Below are 18,532 nucleotides of genomic sequence, written 5' to 3' on the forward strand. Positions count from 1 at the left end.
GATGCACATATTATATTTTATATTGTGCTATTGTATATTCTCTTAATATTAACCCTCCGTTAGTCGCAATCATTTTCAATCGAGACTAGTCGCAATGTATCAAATTGATATCAATAAATGAAAGGCGAGTTTGAAAATAATCTCTTCACTTTTTATTTCGGAAACATAAAAACAATATTAAATTCAAACACCCTTACTATGAAAGAAATTTTAAAGTTAATTTTTGTTGAAGTAGACTTTATTTTAAAATAGAACTTTTGCTTTTATTTGAAAAAAGCTTCAAAACTTTTCCAACATATAGATTCAAATAAATGAAAATATTTTTCAATGAATGTAAATATTAAAACGAAATTAAAGAAACAAAATGTACACAAAAGATCAAAACAAAAAGCTTTTTTTTTTAAATAATAAAACAACATTTTAAATTATATTTTAAATTTGTATTATGGTACGAAATTTAAAATAATAGTCAACTTTATGGACTTAAAATCGACTTTAAGGCTTTTGTAGTCAGACTGAAAGTATTTAAAAGAATAATAAAAATAAAATTGCAGTATAAATATATTTTTATTAAAAAATAGCATAAAACTTAGGGTGTTTAAAAAAATTTCCAATAAAAAAATTTGCCTGTATCAACTAGATCAGTTGCGAGTAACGAAGGGTTAAAGAACGGTTAAGTTTGAATTAGAACTAAAATTCGATATTTAGATGGCGCTATTATTAAAATAGTGCTTATTTTATATTAAAAAAAACCATATATTTTTCAATGTTGAATTTTAAACAAAGGAAGTGAAAACCTGTAACACAACAGCGAAAAAAAAGCAAGACAAAATTAGTTTTTGATAAAGTCAAAATATGCTATTAAAATGTAAAATATGCTCTAAAAACGTAAAAATATGACATAAATATGCTCTTAAATAAAATATATGCAAAAATATGCATTTATGGGTCAAATATGCAAAAATATGCACTAACAAATCGATGCCAAAATTCTTAAATAGTTCTGAAACGTGTAAATATCTTATCCATGTGCCCATTAGACTCACCAGAAAAAACATGCATTTGCATATTTTGGTTTCCCTGGTTATTACTAAACTGTCGCAATTTTTTACTATTTTAGTTTAATATTTAAGGGAATATAATATCTCTGGCCTGAGTAAGAGATATAAACTATCAGACTCGAGTAAATTAAAATTACGTTAATTGACCTTCCATATCACACGACTGCACCATTTTAACCTTCGCTTTACCAATACCCACCCATTACGGATTTAGTAGTATAATATTTTTTTATGATTTAAATGAAATTAAGACTCACCGAACATTTAATAAAAACATTTTATAAGGTTTTTTAGATTTTTTAAATTTTGTACATTGGTAAACCATGTACATGGTTTATTGAAGTGGATTTTCCTTATTATATTTGCATTATTAAATTATCTTTTGGAGGATGCAATAGTCATCAAATTTATGATGTCACATGGATCTGTAGCTAGGGTTGTCAGATAGCAAAAGTCAAATAACTGGACCATAAGAAAAATTTACCTGGATTTTTAAAAAATAACTGGACAATTTAAAAATGCACTTATAGTTCAAAAAAGTTAAATTTAAGTTAAGTTTTTATTAGAAAAATAAATAAAAGTTAAAGAAACGTTAAATTAAGTCCTATATACATGTCGTCACCTAAAATGCAAAATTTTTATTATTGATTGTAGTAAATCGCAATGATATTACAAATTTCAAACTTTTACTTTCAAAAATAACCAAATTATAACCAAAATTCAAACAACTTATCATCAAGTGCATGATTTTTTTAAACAAAATATAACTTTAACGCTTTGAGTAATTAATTAATAAATAGTATTTTACCCTATTTTAGGTAGTTTCCTTATATTTTTTAATACATTTGTTGCAATAGATTTTTTTAGGCAATCTTTATGAAAATTTAATAAGTACATTTTTTTAATTTAAATAAGTATCTTTAAAAACTCCTTTTTTATTTAAGATTGTATTTTTTCATACAAATTTATATTGATGATACGTTATTTTGGTTTTAGAAAACATTAATTCAAAATAACGTAAGACGCATATCATAAAAGAAAAGTGTACTTTTTTATAGAATATATGTATTTCTAGTTTTATTGTAATCCAAATTTTAAAATTTTGAGTCAATCACCCTTATTCTACTTGTCGTCGTCGACATCGTCGTCAATATTGAGTCAAAAAATGGTATATGTTACGCCGATATCAATAACAATTGGTAACTTTTGACAGCGTTTTGTACTTTAACCCGACTTATAAAAGTATAAAATTCTGTCAGAAGTTATCAATTGTTATCGATTTCGGAGAAACACATACTGTAGCATAAACTATATGTCAACTATACCGACAGAATATTGAAATGCAAAAGAATTAATATCATATTACAGAAACGACAAAACAGTAAACACTTTGTGTGTTGTACTAATCGTTACTTAATTTGTATGTGATTCTTGCGTTCAATGTTCTGTCCAACTGCTACATTCTCCACTTTAGGTTAAAATGCAATGTAAGCATTAATTTAGTATATAATCAATAAAATTTTAATAAATGGACACACTTTGCATTACCAACTCGGAGCTGTAATTTAGCTCGAGCAAAGTGGTATAAAAATAAAACAACTTTTGATTTTCTTCTCTTATATGGCGATCCTGCCAGTCTTTTGGAGTGCTGGAAAATAAAAAAGCACCCAAAAGCATATTGGCATATCTTTGATCCTGCCTGTCCTTCGGAGTGCTTAATTTTAGAGCACCCAAGGAAAAATATTGTTTACAAATTGTAATATTTTATTTACACCAGTCTTTTGGAGTGCTTAACAAACAAAAAAAGAGCACCCAAAAGTAATCTTGTGGTTCCTGGCGGACAGCCAAGTCTCCGCCAGAGGTTCTGTACGGCCAAAGTACAGAATGGGAACTCCTGGACCAAAGGCAATTACGGTTGAGGAATATTTGAAAAGAAAAAAAGCAGCCCAGCCAACCAAAGATCTTGCCAAATTTCCAGTAACCACAAAACCCAAACGCAGGGGTGGTTTTAAAGCCAGACTGAGAAGGGAGAAGGCGATCCTAATCCGATTGCTGAACCAGGATCCTCCACCTCCATGGCACCAAGCGTCCTCAATGTGGATAAAGATCGAGAGGATTGATCTCCTTTTAAAAAGTAAAGTTTAAGAAAATAACTGTGCATTCAGTTGCACGTTTAGGTCAGTAGGCGTTAACCGCCATTTGACAAAAATTTAACAACAAAATAAAAAAAAAAAATAATTAAATATATGTATGTATAAAAAAAAAAATAATTTTTTAATTATAATAAATAATTTTTATGAAATAGAAATTAATTAGTTCTAATTAAGTAAAAAATTTTAAGGTCCTTTGAAATAGAGTAGAAAGTATAAAAACATTATTATTGCAGATTTTATTAATCAGGAAATTCGAAAATTAAAATGGGAAAACCTCAATCAAAAATAGAAAATGCTTCAGCCAACGTGGTCAATGAGGTAGAAGTAGTACAGGGAAACGTAAATTTAGAATTAATTGAATTTTGCTTAATAATAATAACACTTTTGATAGGTTTAAATTCGGTATTGCGTGTTTACGCATTACACAATAAAAGATTAAAAAAGAAATACACGAGTAGAGCAAATGATCTAGATAGAGTATAGATGGAGTGGCAAGATATTGTGAACAAGGTTAGATTAATTAGAGAAGAATTTGACCGCTCATATAAGTGTCTAAATGTTGACAGACCAACTAAGGAAGAAACAGTAGACAAACATTTTAACATTCTTTTGCATTGTTTGGAGGAAATAAGAATAGTACTAAACGTAAATTATGAACGATTAACATCTGCACATAAAATTGCAGCAGAGGCATTTTTTCATGATGTCAAGAATAGAATAACAACATTAGCAGCCAAAAAGAAAATTGAACTTCCAGACACTATACATGAAAAGATAAAAATCGAAACTATATTTTCAAATAAAGATTTCAAAAAACATTCCAAAATGACCCAAACAGTAGTAGAGTTTCTTAATACAGCTTCAAAGCTTATTAATGACTTTGATGGAAAGTCTGAAAACCTACGTTCTTTCATTGACTCATTGCAACTTGTAGATTCAATTAAGGGCGAACACGAAGCAGTTGCTGTATCCATTATTAAAACAAAATTAAAAGGAACAGCAAGAAATTATATTGAAAATGAAAACACAATAATTGCAATTATAAATAAGCTAAATAATAGCATTAAAGGCGAATCAGTCGAGGTACTGACTGCCAAAATCATGAACATTAAACAAAACAATAAAACTGCAAACGCATATTGCAGCGAAATTGAAAATTTGACAAAATCGCTAGAAAGTGCTTACATAAATGACGGCTTAAAAACAGAGTTAGCAAGCAAATACTCAACTCAAGTAGCTGTAAAAGCACTAACTAAAAATTGTACCATAGATAAGGTAAAAATTATCATGGAAGCAGGTCAATTCAATACTATGAATGATGCAATGAGCAAATTCGTAAATAGTTGTACAGAAGCAACTGGACAACAGAATGCAATACTTCATTATAGGCAAAACTCCAACAATTATCGTGGAGGATATAATAGATTTCGTGGAAGAAATAACTATCCACGAAACAATGACAAGAATAGCAATCAAAACAATAACAACAATAACAGAAATAATTACAACTACAGAAACAGACAAAATTATAATAATAATAACCGTAGGAATAGAAACTACGTTAACGCAATCGAAAATGAAAGCGATTCGGAAAACCCGAATCTTCCCCTAGGATCAACTCAGTAAAAAGAAAAGTATACAAACTTAACCTTAGCTTTTGCTTCTTTATAAATGTTCACATTACCGAAACTAAAACACCAATTACTCTACTTGTAGACACAGGCGCAGATATTTCTTTAATTAAAATTAAATTTTTTTAAACTAAATGAAATAAATAGAAATAAAATAACAACACTAAGTGGAATAGGAAAAGGAAAAATTAGCTCATTGGGTACTAAATTTTTCGAATTAAAATATCAAAATTTTCTGATACCTCATGTTTTTCATGTGGTACCTGATGATTTCCCAATACCATGCGATGGAATCATTGGCATGGATTTCATTAAAAAATTCAATTGTGTATTGGATTTTAATGACGATAACGATTACCTTATCCTTAGACCTTCTAATATTTCGCAAGTTATAAAAATACCACTAACAAACAATGACATTGTCTTGCCAGCTAGATCAGAAACGATACGAAAAGTAAATCTTCCCACTTCCGAAAAAGAGTTATTAATACCAAATCAGGAAATAATGCCAGGTGTATTCATAGCAAATACTCTGGTAAAATCTGACAATGCATATATTCGTATTCTAAATACTAATGATAATATTTCAGTAGTAAATAAAGAAAATTTAAGGACGGAGAAGATTACAGATTATGATATAGTAACAGAGAAATCTGGCAATGGCGAAGATAGGAAGTCATTGATATTACAAAAATTACAGAAAAATTTTCCACAACAATTCGATAAAATTTTAACAAAAATCTGTTCTGAATATAGTGACATTTTTGGTTTGGAAACAGAAACTATAACTGTTAATAATTTCTATGAACAAAGGTTAAGAATAAAAGATTCAACTCCAGTATACATAAAAAATTACAGAATACCTCATACACACAAGGAAGAAATAGATAAACAAGTCAAAAAACTTATAAATGACAAAATAGTTGAACCTTCTAATTCTGAGTATAATAGTCCAATCTTATTGGTACCAAAGAAATCATTACCAAATTCTGAAAACAAGAGGTGGAGACTTGTGATCGATTATAGGCAAATAAATAAAAAACTAATAGCAGCCAAATTCCCTTTGCCTAGAATAGACGATATTTTAGATCAACTTGGTAGAGCAAAATATTTTTCTTGTTTAGACCTTATGTCTGGATTTCACCAGATTGGTTTAGAAAAAGAATCAAGAAATTTAACATCATTTTCAACCAATAATGGTTCATACCAATTTACAAGATTACCTTATGGTCTGAAGGTAGCTCCTAACTCCTTTCAAAGAATGATGACTCTCGCTTTTAGTGGATTAAAACCAGATCAAGCCTTCCTGTATATGGATGACTTGGTTGTATTAGGTTGTTCAGAGAAACATATGCTTTCTAATTTAAAAGATGTTTTTGAACTATGCAGAAAACACAATCTGAAATTGCATCCAGAAAAATGCTCATTCTTTATGAGAGAAGTAACCTATCTTGGTCATAAATGTACTGATAAAGGAATACTTCCAGATGATAGTAAATATTCCATAATAAAAAATTATCCAACACCATTGGATGCAGATAGTGCGAAAAGATTTGTCGCTTTTTGCAACTATTATAGAAGATTTATAAAAAATTTTTCAGAATATTCGAGACACTTAACAAAATTATCCAAGAAGGGTGCAAAGTTCGAATGGACAGAAGATTGCAATTATGCATTTGAATACCTAAAGAGGGAGTTAATGAGCCCAACATTACTTCAATATCCTGATTTCACAAAACAATTTTGCATAACCACAGACGCAAGCAAACAAGCTTGTGGCGCTGTATTAACACAGGAGTATGAAGGACAACATTTGCCTGTAGCATATGCGTCGAAGGCCTTTACAAAGGGTGAAAGCAACAAATCCACCATTGAACAGGAGTTGACTGCCATACATTGGGCAATAACATATTTTAGACCATACATTTATGGCAAACATTTCCTAGTCCGCACCGATCACAGACCATTATCCTATTTGTTTTCAATGAAAAATCCAAGCTCAAAGTTAACAAGAATGAGACTTGATTTGGAGGAATATGATTTTACAGTTGAATATCTTAGGGGAAAAGATAATTGCTGATGCATTATCACGTATATCCATAAATGACTTGAAAAAAATAAACAATGAAAATAACAATATATACAAAATAAACACACGAGCAATGGCAAAAGAGTCACTTAAAAAGTCTCCGGTTACAATAAACAAACGGCATTTAGAAAATGAAAATGAGAAGCCCAATATATTTGTACCAATTATGAATTCTGACGTCAGAAAATTTTGTAAGCTAAAGATTACCCCACAAAAGTTTTATATTAAACGTGGCAAATCTACATTAGCATGTATACAAATGAATGAATTGTTTATTAATGGGAAATTTGACTTAGGACAATTTTTCCCAAGGCTCGAAGAAGTGGCCGGTAAACTAAACATTAATAAATTACAAGTGGCACCTAGTGAGAAAATTTTCGAATTTATCTCTATTAATGAATTTAAAGAAATGGGCAATAAATTATTAAAATTATTAAAAGTAGCGCTACTTAATGAGGTGATCCACGTAACAAGTGCCAAATTAATAACAGAGATAATGAAACGATACCACGATGATCCAGCAGAAGGAGGACATTCTGGTGTTTCAAGAACTCTTAATAAAATAAAAAGATATTATTTCTGGAAGAATATGACTCGTGATATTACGAAATATGTTAAAATGTGTCAAAAATGCCAGTCGGCTAAAATTACAAAACACACAAAAATGCCATTGACTTTGACAAACACACCGACTAAACCATTTGATACGGTAATAGTGGATACTATAGGTCCACTACCAAAATCTTATAACGGAAATTCTTATGCTGTCACAATAATATGTGACATGACAAAATATCTTGTAACGGTACCCATACAAGATAAAAGCGCAAAATCAGTTGCGAAAGCTATATTTGAACATTTTATTCTTACTTATGGTCCGATGAAGACGTTCATTACGGACATGGGTACAGAGTACAAAAACTCAGTACTTAATGAATTGTGTAACCTTTTAAAAATAGAGAATATTACATCGACTGCTTATCATCATCAGACACTAGGAACTGTGGAAAGAAGTCATAGAACCTTCAACGAATATGTAAGATCATACATATCCGTTGACAAAAGCGATTGGGATGAATGGCTCAAGTATTTCACTTATTGTTTTAATACTACGCCATCTACGGTACATGGCTACTGTCCTTATGAGTTAGTTTTTGGTAAGCTTCCTAATGGGTTTCAACAATTTAATGAGGTTCAATCAATAGCTCCTGTATATAATGTAGAAGATTATGCTAAGGAAGTTAGATATAGATTAGAAGTGGCACATAAGAGGGCCCGAGAACTAATTGATAGGTATAAGTTAAAACATAAATTAAATTATGATAAGACATTGTTAGATTATACATTTAAAATAGGAGATTTAGTTTTAGTTAAAAATGAAGCAGGTCATAAATTAGATCCACAATATAAAGGACCTTTTGAAATTAAAAATATAGATTTAAGAAATAATGTAACAATAATAGATAAGAAAAATAACAAAGAGCAAATAGTTCATAAGAATAGACTTAAGATTTTTAACAATGAATAGAATTAAAATTTTCCATTATAAAGTCTACGTAGACATATTTTAAATTACTTATAAGATATATATTTTGTAATAAAATTTAATATTAAGGTTATTGTAATCATTTGTTAAAGAATGTCCATACACCTAAAAACTGTATGAACATTCTTCCGTAAAAGGGAGGTGTAGCATAAACTATATGTCAACTATACCGACAGAATATTGAAATGCAAAAGAATTAATATCATATTACAGAAACGACAAAACAGTAAACACTTTGTGTGTTGTACTAATCGTTACTTAATTTGTATGTGATTCTTGCGTTCAATGTTCTGTCCAACTGCTACATTCTCCACTTTAGGTTAAAATGCAATGTAAGCATTAATTTAGTATATAATCAATAAAATTTTAATAAATGGACACACTTTGCATTACCAACTCGGAGCTGTAATTTAGCTCGAGCAAAGTGGTATAAAAATAAAACAACTTTTGATTTTCTTCTCTTATAATACCATTTTTTGACTCAATATTGACGACGATGTCGACGACGCCAAGTAGAATAAGGGTGAATATCACAAATGGGAGAATCCATAACAAAACGGACAGAAAACGCCTATTTTTGTATTTGACATCTTCGATTTTAATCAAAATTACCACACATATTACGGTTCCTCAAATCAATCATCGGAAACCCTTTCCACTTCAAAAATATCGCAATTTGAAAATTTTAAAATTTGTTAAAATCGTATATAATTATATACACATAATTGCCCATAATATTTAAACTACTCAAAGTTCAATATAATTTTTGATCCCATTTTAAAAGCAAAGATATTGTCCTTAAAATTGTGTAAATAAAATAGTTTACTTCCAAAAGGTTTAAGGCCAATTTTCGGATTAATGTAAAAATATCAAAGATCGCAGTATTAAAAATTCAAAAAAAACTTGAAATATCTTGCGGCAAAAGCAACATGTCGTCAATTATATTTGATATTTATAAAACTTTGGAAGCTTTGATAAGTTATCTTACGATAAAATGGATATTTTTAAATTTAAAAATTAAATTTTGCTGTAAAATAATTTGTCTCCGAAATCATATCATTGCTCTAAGTACGCAATATCATTTTTTAAAAATTGATTTGCTTATAATTGTAAAGGTTTTGTTTCGAGAGATGAAATCTTTTTTAAAATAGTTACAACTTAGCTTCCATATTTTAACCGATTTTTAAGGCAATTCAAAAGATTGCTCACTGTACAGTTCTATAATATTAAAGGAATCACTTTCTAGGGCTACGTTATACATAAAATACAAATAGGCCTCTGACAAAGGGTGAATTCCAAAATGTATGTATGCAATGCAACCTTAAAAAGTCGAGCGATTCTTAACGCAACCGTGTAAACTTTGATAATGTTTCATATCGCAAAATGTATGCAAAAGTAAAAACAGGCAGTATGATAAGTTTTTTTTAAATGCTTTGTCATGCTTTGTCTTGATAAAGATATGACTGCATTGCATACATACATTTTGAAATTCACCCTAACATTCATCCATATATTCTTCATCATCATTATAACAAATTCCCATGTGGCTTTTCGACAAGCGTTTTGAAGAGGTAGTTTTACCTCTTTACTGCTGACCAAGGATATATTAATCGGTCGGTTGCTAGCTAGGTAGCTTAATAAAAAAAAATATTTTGCAAAATGAAAGAAATTATTTTTTAACTGGACAAATTGTGTTTTAGCTGGAAACTGCAGAAGACACAAAAAACTGGACAATCCAGGCCATTTCAGGCCGTCTGGCAACCCTATCTGTAGCTCGTTTCTGTATTTCTCGCATCGGAAAACTTCTCACATGAAGTGTGAAACAAAAAATTCCATCGTTTCTCGATGTGCGAAAAAAGGTGTTTCTGTATTTGAATGCGAAAACAGACAACACAGATTCTGTTCTTACTGGAATATTTCCAGTAATTAAGTGTCAAATGCAAGAGAAACGTCAACGAAAGAAAGAAATTATAATAAAACGAAAACAGTGAAAGGCTAAAAAATTGAAAATGCCAAAATATAACAATTGTGTTTTATTGATTGTCATCATTTGAATATAACACAAAAAGTAAAGTGTGGCGCTTATAACTGCTGAATTTAAAAAAATAATTTAGAAACACTTTTTTCTGTACTTACATGTGTATATATAATTATTTTATTCCAACTCCGTGCTACTAACATTTTTGGCTGATTTGGGTTCCATACTTATACATACGAAGTTAAAAATATCTATATTTTTTAAAATTTAGTTTTTTTCGATTCGAGAAATACAGAAACGGGCTACTGGCTACACAGCCTTGATTACTTCAATGTCTAACCTTTTAGTTTTATTTCAATAAAATCCATTTCAAAACTAACCATCAAAATTATTTCAGCACTCTACTTATAACACAATTCTTAATTATATCTAAATTTTTACAACGGAATAGGAGCATGCCGTTTTTTGGATATGTATAATGTTTATCCTTTTGAATTTAGTGAAACATTGCTATAGTTTTTAGCAATTTTTTATAATTATTTTTTTTTTAAATTTAAAAATTATTATTCCGTGGAGTTGCATTTTTTTTTTGTAAAAAAGATTTTATTTCACAATAAAATTCATAATCATAGTTATCTCGCGCCAAAAAATGGCTTAAAGGGGGGTCAGACGGCATGTATTGCTTGTGTTTTGTGCCATATTGGGACATTTTTCCACATGTAAACATATACATACCGTGTGATCCATATGAAACTTTGTGTATGTAAAATACATGTGTATTACTCGTGACATTTTTGGCAATTAGAGCATGTTCTATTTTCGTGTGTATAACAGTGTTGTATTTTGAAATACAACACTGTGTGAGTGCAAAATAAAAAAAAAAAACAAAACAAAAAAGAGTAAAGAAAAATCATAACAAAATAAGTTTCATTGCATTAAATATATTTATTGTTATTTAAAAATGTTTTAAATAAATATATTGTTAAAAACAACAAACATATGTACGTTTGAAAGTGGAAATTATGAATCGTATGTATAACGTGAATTTTGACATACACATGGAATTCCATATGTATCGAATACATGTCCCAATACACAAGCAATACATGCCGTCTGACCCCCCTATTAGTGTGAAGAGTTGACAAATTAATTTATCTTATAATTAAATAACAATACGTTTTATAATATTGTATTGTCATAATGTCGTAAAATATTTTTTAGTTTAAACTAATTCTTGTTGTGCAAACAAAAAAAGTGTTATTTTATGACAAACCAATAAACATAGTTCTAAAAGTCTTATTAGTTTATAACTTTTTTGTTTGAAACCCAACAAAAATTTATTGAACTAAAAAAATATTTTATGACAATACGACCTAATTGGAGACAGTTTGAATCCCCCAATTATATTTACATCTTTTATAAATAAAACAAAATTATTCAAGAAGCATTTCTATTCTTTCAAAAATATATTTCTTCACATTATTTTTAAAAATAGATAACCGATTACAAGTTTTTAAACTTTCTGGAAAATCATTATATTTTAAACTGCCCGAATATTCTATTTGCTTGGTTTTCTGCAATCTGCACCGTGTTATTCTAAGATTTTCAGAATTTCTTGTGTTAAATTGATTTTGATTAATAGTAAGTTTAACTGAACGCTGACCAATGTTGTTGATAGATTTGAATACGTAATACAAAAGTTGTTTTACGTACAAACCATGTATAGGTAAAATATTTTTACAATACTCATTAAACAGTGATATAGTACTATGTCTAAGAGTTAAATTAAATACACATTTAAGAGCTATATTTTGAACCGACTGTAATGATTTTTGAATGAATTTTGCCACTTTTTACCTAAAAATTTTATAATTATCCTTACGGACAAAAATATTGAACAAAATGTCATACAATAATTGCAATATAAAAACAGCAGATGTGGACAATTGGATACCTTTTTGAGCAAAATCAGTGCTGTTGAAAAATAGCATAGCTTTTCATTTTTTATGCTCGCAACTGTATTAAAATAGGGAAGGCCCGTGAACTAGGGTTCTATAAGTCGATTGTTCGAACAATCGACTTTTTCCTAAAAATTCGAAAGGTCGAAATCGAATTTTTGGACGGAAAAAAGTCGAACAATCGATTCTGTATCTCAAAAGTCGAATAGTCGATAAAAGTCGACTTTTTAGATTGTTAAAATCAAATATTTAATTGCAACATTATACTAAAACTATTGCAATTTTGTACACTTGCATTTTTTGTAGTGTATGCTAATATATGTAAATAATAAATGTTTATAAAATAAAGCCTTTTTCTGCACAAAACTCTCTGGCATTTAAAAACTTACATTCTCTTTTAAATAAAGTTGTGCTTCTAAAACATTACAACAGCCTAAATTTTCCGAAAATATAAGGGAGTACTTGTCGCAATTATTATAGTCTGTTAATATCACTTGATCCTGTGACATTTTTTCACTGAATTTCATTTACTTCAAAGGCATTTCCTTCTAAACACCGAAAGGCATCGGACCAATCCATTCCTAAAATTTTACCACCCTCGAAAGTAATTCCAGGCCTTTTGTTTGAAGACCTAATGTTACTTTAACGTTAAGTACGCCAATAACAGTAATCTATTTATTTTTATACTATTTTAAAACCGTATTAGATTTTTGGATCGAGTGTATATTAAAAATATGATACAATTTTCAGATCGTTCATAGTGTCAAATTGAAACTGAAGGCCGTTATATATATTTATATCCTACACCACCATCGCACATAGGTCTGGAGTATAGTTTTTTTTTTGGCCCATATACTTTATTTTTTACGTTGAAAATCAATTGAATACTAATAAGTGAGAGGTTGATATAAATTTTAGTACATTTTAACCCTTTTGTGACCAATAAAATTTTTGAATAAAAAATTTAATTAAATAATTTATTATTATGTAATGTAAATTTTGCATTAAACGGGCGAGTTATGGTAAAATAAATTGATTGCAAATATTTCCCAACATATTGGATTAATTTCGATTTTTAAAATTTTTCTCAACACTTTTCAACATTTTGTTTTGTTCTTAATTAAAGTCTGTATTAAAAATTTGAACCAAAAAATGTTTATGACCAAAAAAAATATATTTTTTGAGTAATAATTTGCTTAAAAATGTTTAATTTTTCATAAAACGGGTTTTTATATTTTTTTCAACACTTTTAAACATTTTGTTTTATTCTTAATTCAAGTCGAAGTTTTAATGAATATAAATAAAATTTTTTAAAAAAACTAAATTTTTGAAGCAAAAAGAATCTTAAGAATCTCTATTTTTAACGAAACGGGCAAGTTATGGCAAAATATATTGATTGCAAATAATTCCTAACATACTGGTCAAAGTTCGCTGTTTGATAATTTCTTCAATACTTGTAAACATTTTGTTTTATTCTTAACTGAAGTCTGATAAAAATAAAAAAAAAACAATAATAACACAGTACAACATTTTTCAGTTCATTGCTTTGGGACTCAATTCTGACAATTGTACGTGAAAGTAGACCCAAAAATAAGAACTTCTGCATCATTAGTTTTGTCAAGTTGGCTGCCGTATTAATTTAATGGCCATACGATTTTTTTTCCTCAAGGTGGATTTTTATCACTTTTTCTATATTTTAGCACGGTTATATCTCGTATACCGTACGGAATATCTCTTTTGTGGCTGAAGCAAAGTTGTAGATATTGAATAGTAGAACATAGCTACCCGAAAAAGATGCATCCAGTGCCTTATAAATCGCAAAAATGCTTATTTTTTAACCATTTTTTCACCTTTTTTGCTCAATAACTGGATTACAAATCCAATTATGGATTGATCACCATGCAATTAGGTCGTGTGATTTGTGTCTATATAAAAGTTATTTATCATGAATTTTGTATGTATACCATAATTTTTTACAGATTTATGCACTTTAAAGTGATTTTCGGAAGCGTGTCTTATATGAGAGCTATGACTAATTATGGACCGATCATAAACAAATTCGGTACATATAATTTGTTCGGCCCAAGGACGAAAACAGTTGAAATTGGCTGAAATCGGTTCATTATTTCACCTAGCCCCCATACAAATGTCCTCCCGAAATTGGACTTTATCGGTCATAAATGTTTAATTTATATATGTATATACACAAATTTCGCTCCAAATAAGTTTTATATATACAAAATTCATGTCAAAAAATTTTATTATGATCGGTCCATAATTATTCATAGCTCCCATATAAGACCAGTTTCCAAAAATCACTTTAAAGTGAATAAATCTGTTAAAAATTATGGTATACATACAAAATTCATGATAAATAACTTTTATATAGACACAAATCACACGACCTAATTTCATTGTGATCAGTCCATAATTGGATTTGTAATCCAGCTATTGAGCCAAAAAAGTTGAAAAATTGGTAAAAAATTTAAAAAATGGGCATTTTTGAGATTTTTAAGGCAGTGGATGCACCTTTTTCGGGTAGGTATGTTCCATATTTTTTTTACTATTAAATATCTACAACTTTGCTTCAGCCACAAAAGAGATATTCCGTACGGTATACGAGATATAACCGTGCTAAAATATAGAAAAAGTGATAAAAATCCACCTTGAGGAAAAAAAATCGTATGGCCATTAAATTAATACGGCAGCCAACTTGACTAAACTAATGATGCAGAAGTTCTTATTTTTGGGGCTACTTTCACGTGCAATTGTCAGAATTGAGTCCCAAAATCATGTGTTGTACTGTGTAATGAATAAAATATATCTCATATATTCTGCACATCAGCAAATTTTTTTTAGGATTTATCTTTTGACATATAAAATATATATCATCAACTATAATCTAAATAAGAAATATTTTATTATTTTCTTTATTTAACTAAAAAATCTGTTGGATAAGCATAGAACCAACATGATAGGAATATATATTTTTTTTTAATTTACGAAAAGTATTTTATTTTTGTTTAATCGCGGTGTAACGTGTAGTATGGTTTTCAAAAAACAGATGTCAAAATAAGTATATTTCAAGTGTTTACTTCAACATTGCAGTACCAAAAATGTCATCGCAAGATTTGAGTTTTGACCATAAATTGTGTATTTCTAGACTTATGTGCATAGTGGGGAGCGTATTATGCGTTTGTGCAGATGTTTGTAACGCCCAAAAATATTAGTCTAAGGCCCGTTTCCTCAATGTATCAACAAACTGTCTGTTACTAAATGTCGACATAAATTTATTAGACCGATAAACTGTTCGTTAACAATTTTGGTTTTCTCAATATACCGACAAAAAACATTATTTTCAGTTGGCAATACCTCTCAAAATAGATGTGAATGTTGGGAACCCTGCCTTCAAGTGACAACATGTTTACATAAATTATTATATGTACACAAACCGCTTCCGAAAATCACTTAAACGAGCATAAATCTCTTAAAAATGTTGGTAAACACATAATATTCAACACACATAACTTTCATATAGACATGAATAACATGACTTAATTTTATAATGATCGTCCCATAATTAGTCATAGCTCCCATATAAGGCCCGATTCCGAAAATCACTTTAACGAGCAAAAATCTCTTAAATGTTGGTATACACATACAATTCAACACGACTATCTTTCATATAGACATAAATAATATGACCTAATTTCATCGCGACCGGTCCATAATTAGTCATAGCTCCCATATGCACTCTTCCGAAAATTATTCACGAAAATAAATCATTGAAATTTTAAAAGAAAAATGATTTTGCTCATTTACTTAGTGTAGGGTATTATACTTTCATTTCTACAATTGTGGCATTTAGCAGAGCGAAATCTACAATTTTTTCTTCTGTGGTTCTTAAAACAATCCGAACATAGTCCGTTTATAGTTTATTATTTTGGAGAAAAGCTTATTGAGCGTTCCGGACCTGTCAACTGGCCGACTGCATTGTGTGATATCACACTTCCGGATTTTTATCTTTGGGGTTATGTGAAGCGTAGTCGCGGCTGAATGAAATTATCTTTTAAACGTGAATGTGAATAGATTCCGACATACAATTCTATTTAAAAATTAAGAAAACATTAAATGAACCACCCTATATAAGGATCGATAAGTAGTTTAAGCAGGGATTCAATTGATGACGAAGTGGTTCGATTTAGGTGAACCATGCTTGATTTTTACATTAGCTTGTCATTGGAGATCATGGGTTTAAGCGAATATTTGAATATACGGCCCATCATTTTAATGATTGCATACAGCTAATATAAGTTCGATGAACTGACGATGTTTATTCATCGGTAAAACACATTTACTACGGAATATATGTATGCATTACGGAAGATATTTTAAAAGATTTTCGAAAAAAGCACAACAAATGTATATTTAATTTCATATTTATTTCTATATTAAATCAAAAACACTTCAATCTCAAATAATTTTAAATAAATGTGAAATATTTGAATTTCCAGATCATCTTTAAAAACTGTTCTTTGACTTCATTATGGACAAATTTAGGATGACATTTAGAATGAATTGTAATGTACTATTAATAAGCAAAGATTGTTTAAAATGTTCGTAAACATGTAAGTATTGTGAACCAGGATAATAATTCTGAACTTTTTTTCCATTTAGCAATTCAGATCCAAATTTCTATTAATTTTATTAACACGTCGGAAGAAAAACTTTTGTAGGAAAACATGTTATTTTTAAATTTCCGCCAGGTCAAAAAATGTATATTTTAAGATTAATATCTTACCTGTAGTCTATGCTTCAATGTTCTTTGCCTCATATCGAATACACAAATGTCTCCTTTTTTTCCACAAGAAATAAGTAACTGATGTTGAGGTGCAAAACCAAAACAAGACGCTCCTTGGTCATGGCACGTAAATGCTATAAAACATTAATAATGATGAAAAATTTTGCAAATTTATGATTTTTTTCTCAACTTTAAAAAGCACCAAATGAAGTACTAAAATCTATGTATTTCCGTACTCTATGGGCTCTAATAAAATATAATTGTTTTATGAGAAACACTGCATATTCATACCCTACACCACCATAGTGGGAGACAAGGTCTACTGTACATCGTACTTACTAGTAACAGGTGTAGGGTATAATATGGTCGGGCTTACCAAAGAGTAATCTTACTTGTTTTAATAAACCATATGTAAAACTTAAAGTTTTCCGATTACTAATTACCAATTACTTACCACTAACGCACGACTTCTTTTGAGGCAATAATGTATCCCAAACAATAATGTTTTTGTTTTCCGAACTTTGACCGGCTAAAAATAGAAAATAATGTTGATATATTATTTATTTATTTTATCGCATGAATAAATTTTAATACTGAAGATATATTACAATAATTAAAATTAAAGTTAATGATTTCATTATACAATTTGTATACCATTCTTATATTCCAGTATTTCATTTGTGGTGAATAAGGAAAAATGTTGAAACCCTATGATCGGCAATTAAAGGTCTCATTTTAGAAAATCAAACGACAAACGTTACGAAAATGTCCATGGAAAATATCCAAGTTTCAAACCTTATTCCCAGTATTCTTTATACTGTTACGAAATTCTACTTGAATTCAAATATAACGGTTTTAACGGCTGTTTTAAAGTTGTATAATGCCTCTCACACAGCAGTTCTTCTGAAACTTTAACATATCCGTGGATATTATTAACATTGCTGTGGAACATCACGACTTTAAGTCGTGATTTAAAATCACGAGTTTTATGTACTTACAAATATAGTTTCATAGTTTCTGTTCTTCATGACTTTTTTTGATATTCTGCTTTGAGCTCTTTTCTGGGGGGTTACTCTCTATTGCGATGCGAAAGAAAAACTGAACAATTGGTACCCTCTACTCCGTTTTCGCATCGCAAACAAATGTGTTTAAAATATTTTTATTTACAAGTTTTGACATTTCATTTCGCTATTGTTTATTTTGTGGTACCACTTAATTTTATAGTAACAAATGATCCAAAATATTCTAACCAATAATTGTTTTTTTATGTTACTACAATTGAATTTTAATGTATTGTTTTTCTTCATTTTTTAAT

At 29.2% G+C, this 18,532-nt stretch overlaps 1 protein-coding gene across 1 annotated transcript in view; it reads right to left on the reverse strand.

The window, feature by feature from the left end:
• Positions 1–18,532, reverse strand: part of Rbcn-3A (Rabconnectin-3A) — a 452,485-nt gene that overhangs the window by 76,107 nt on the left and 357,846 nt on the right. Inside the window, exons 18-19 of the mRNA XM_065506903.1 lie at positions 17,672–17,746; positions 17,218–17,351 (exon numbers count right to left, since the gene is read on the reverse strand). Coding sequence (XP_065362975.1) covers positions 17,218–17,351; positions 17,672–17,746 — 209 coding nt within the window. The remainder of the gene's footprint in view (positions 1–17,217; positions 17,352–17,671; positions 17,747–18,532) is intronic.

Source organism: Calliphora vicina, chromosome 4 (genome assembly GCF_958450345.1).
Source record: "Calliphora vicina chromosome 4, idCalVici1.1, whole genome shotgun sequence".
Taxonomy (NCBI): domain Eukaryota; kingdom Metazoa; phylum Arthropoda; class Insecta; order Diptera; family Calliphoridae; genus Calliphora; species Calliphora vicina.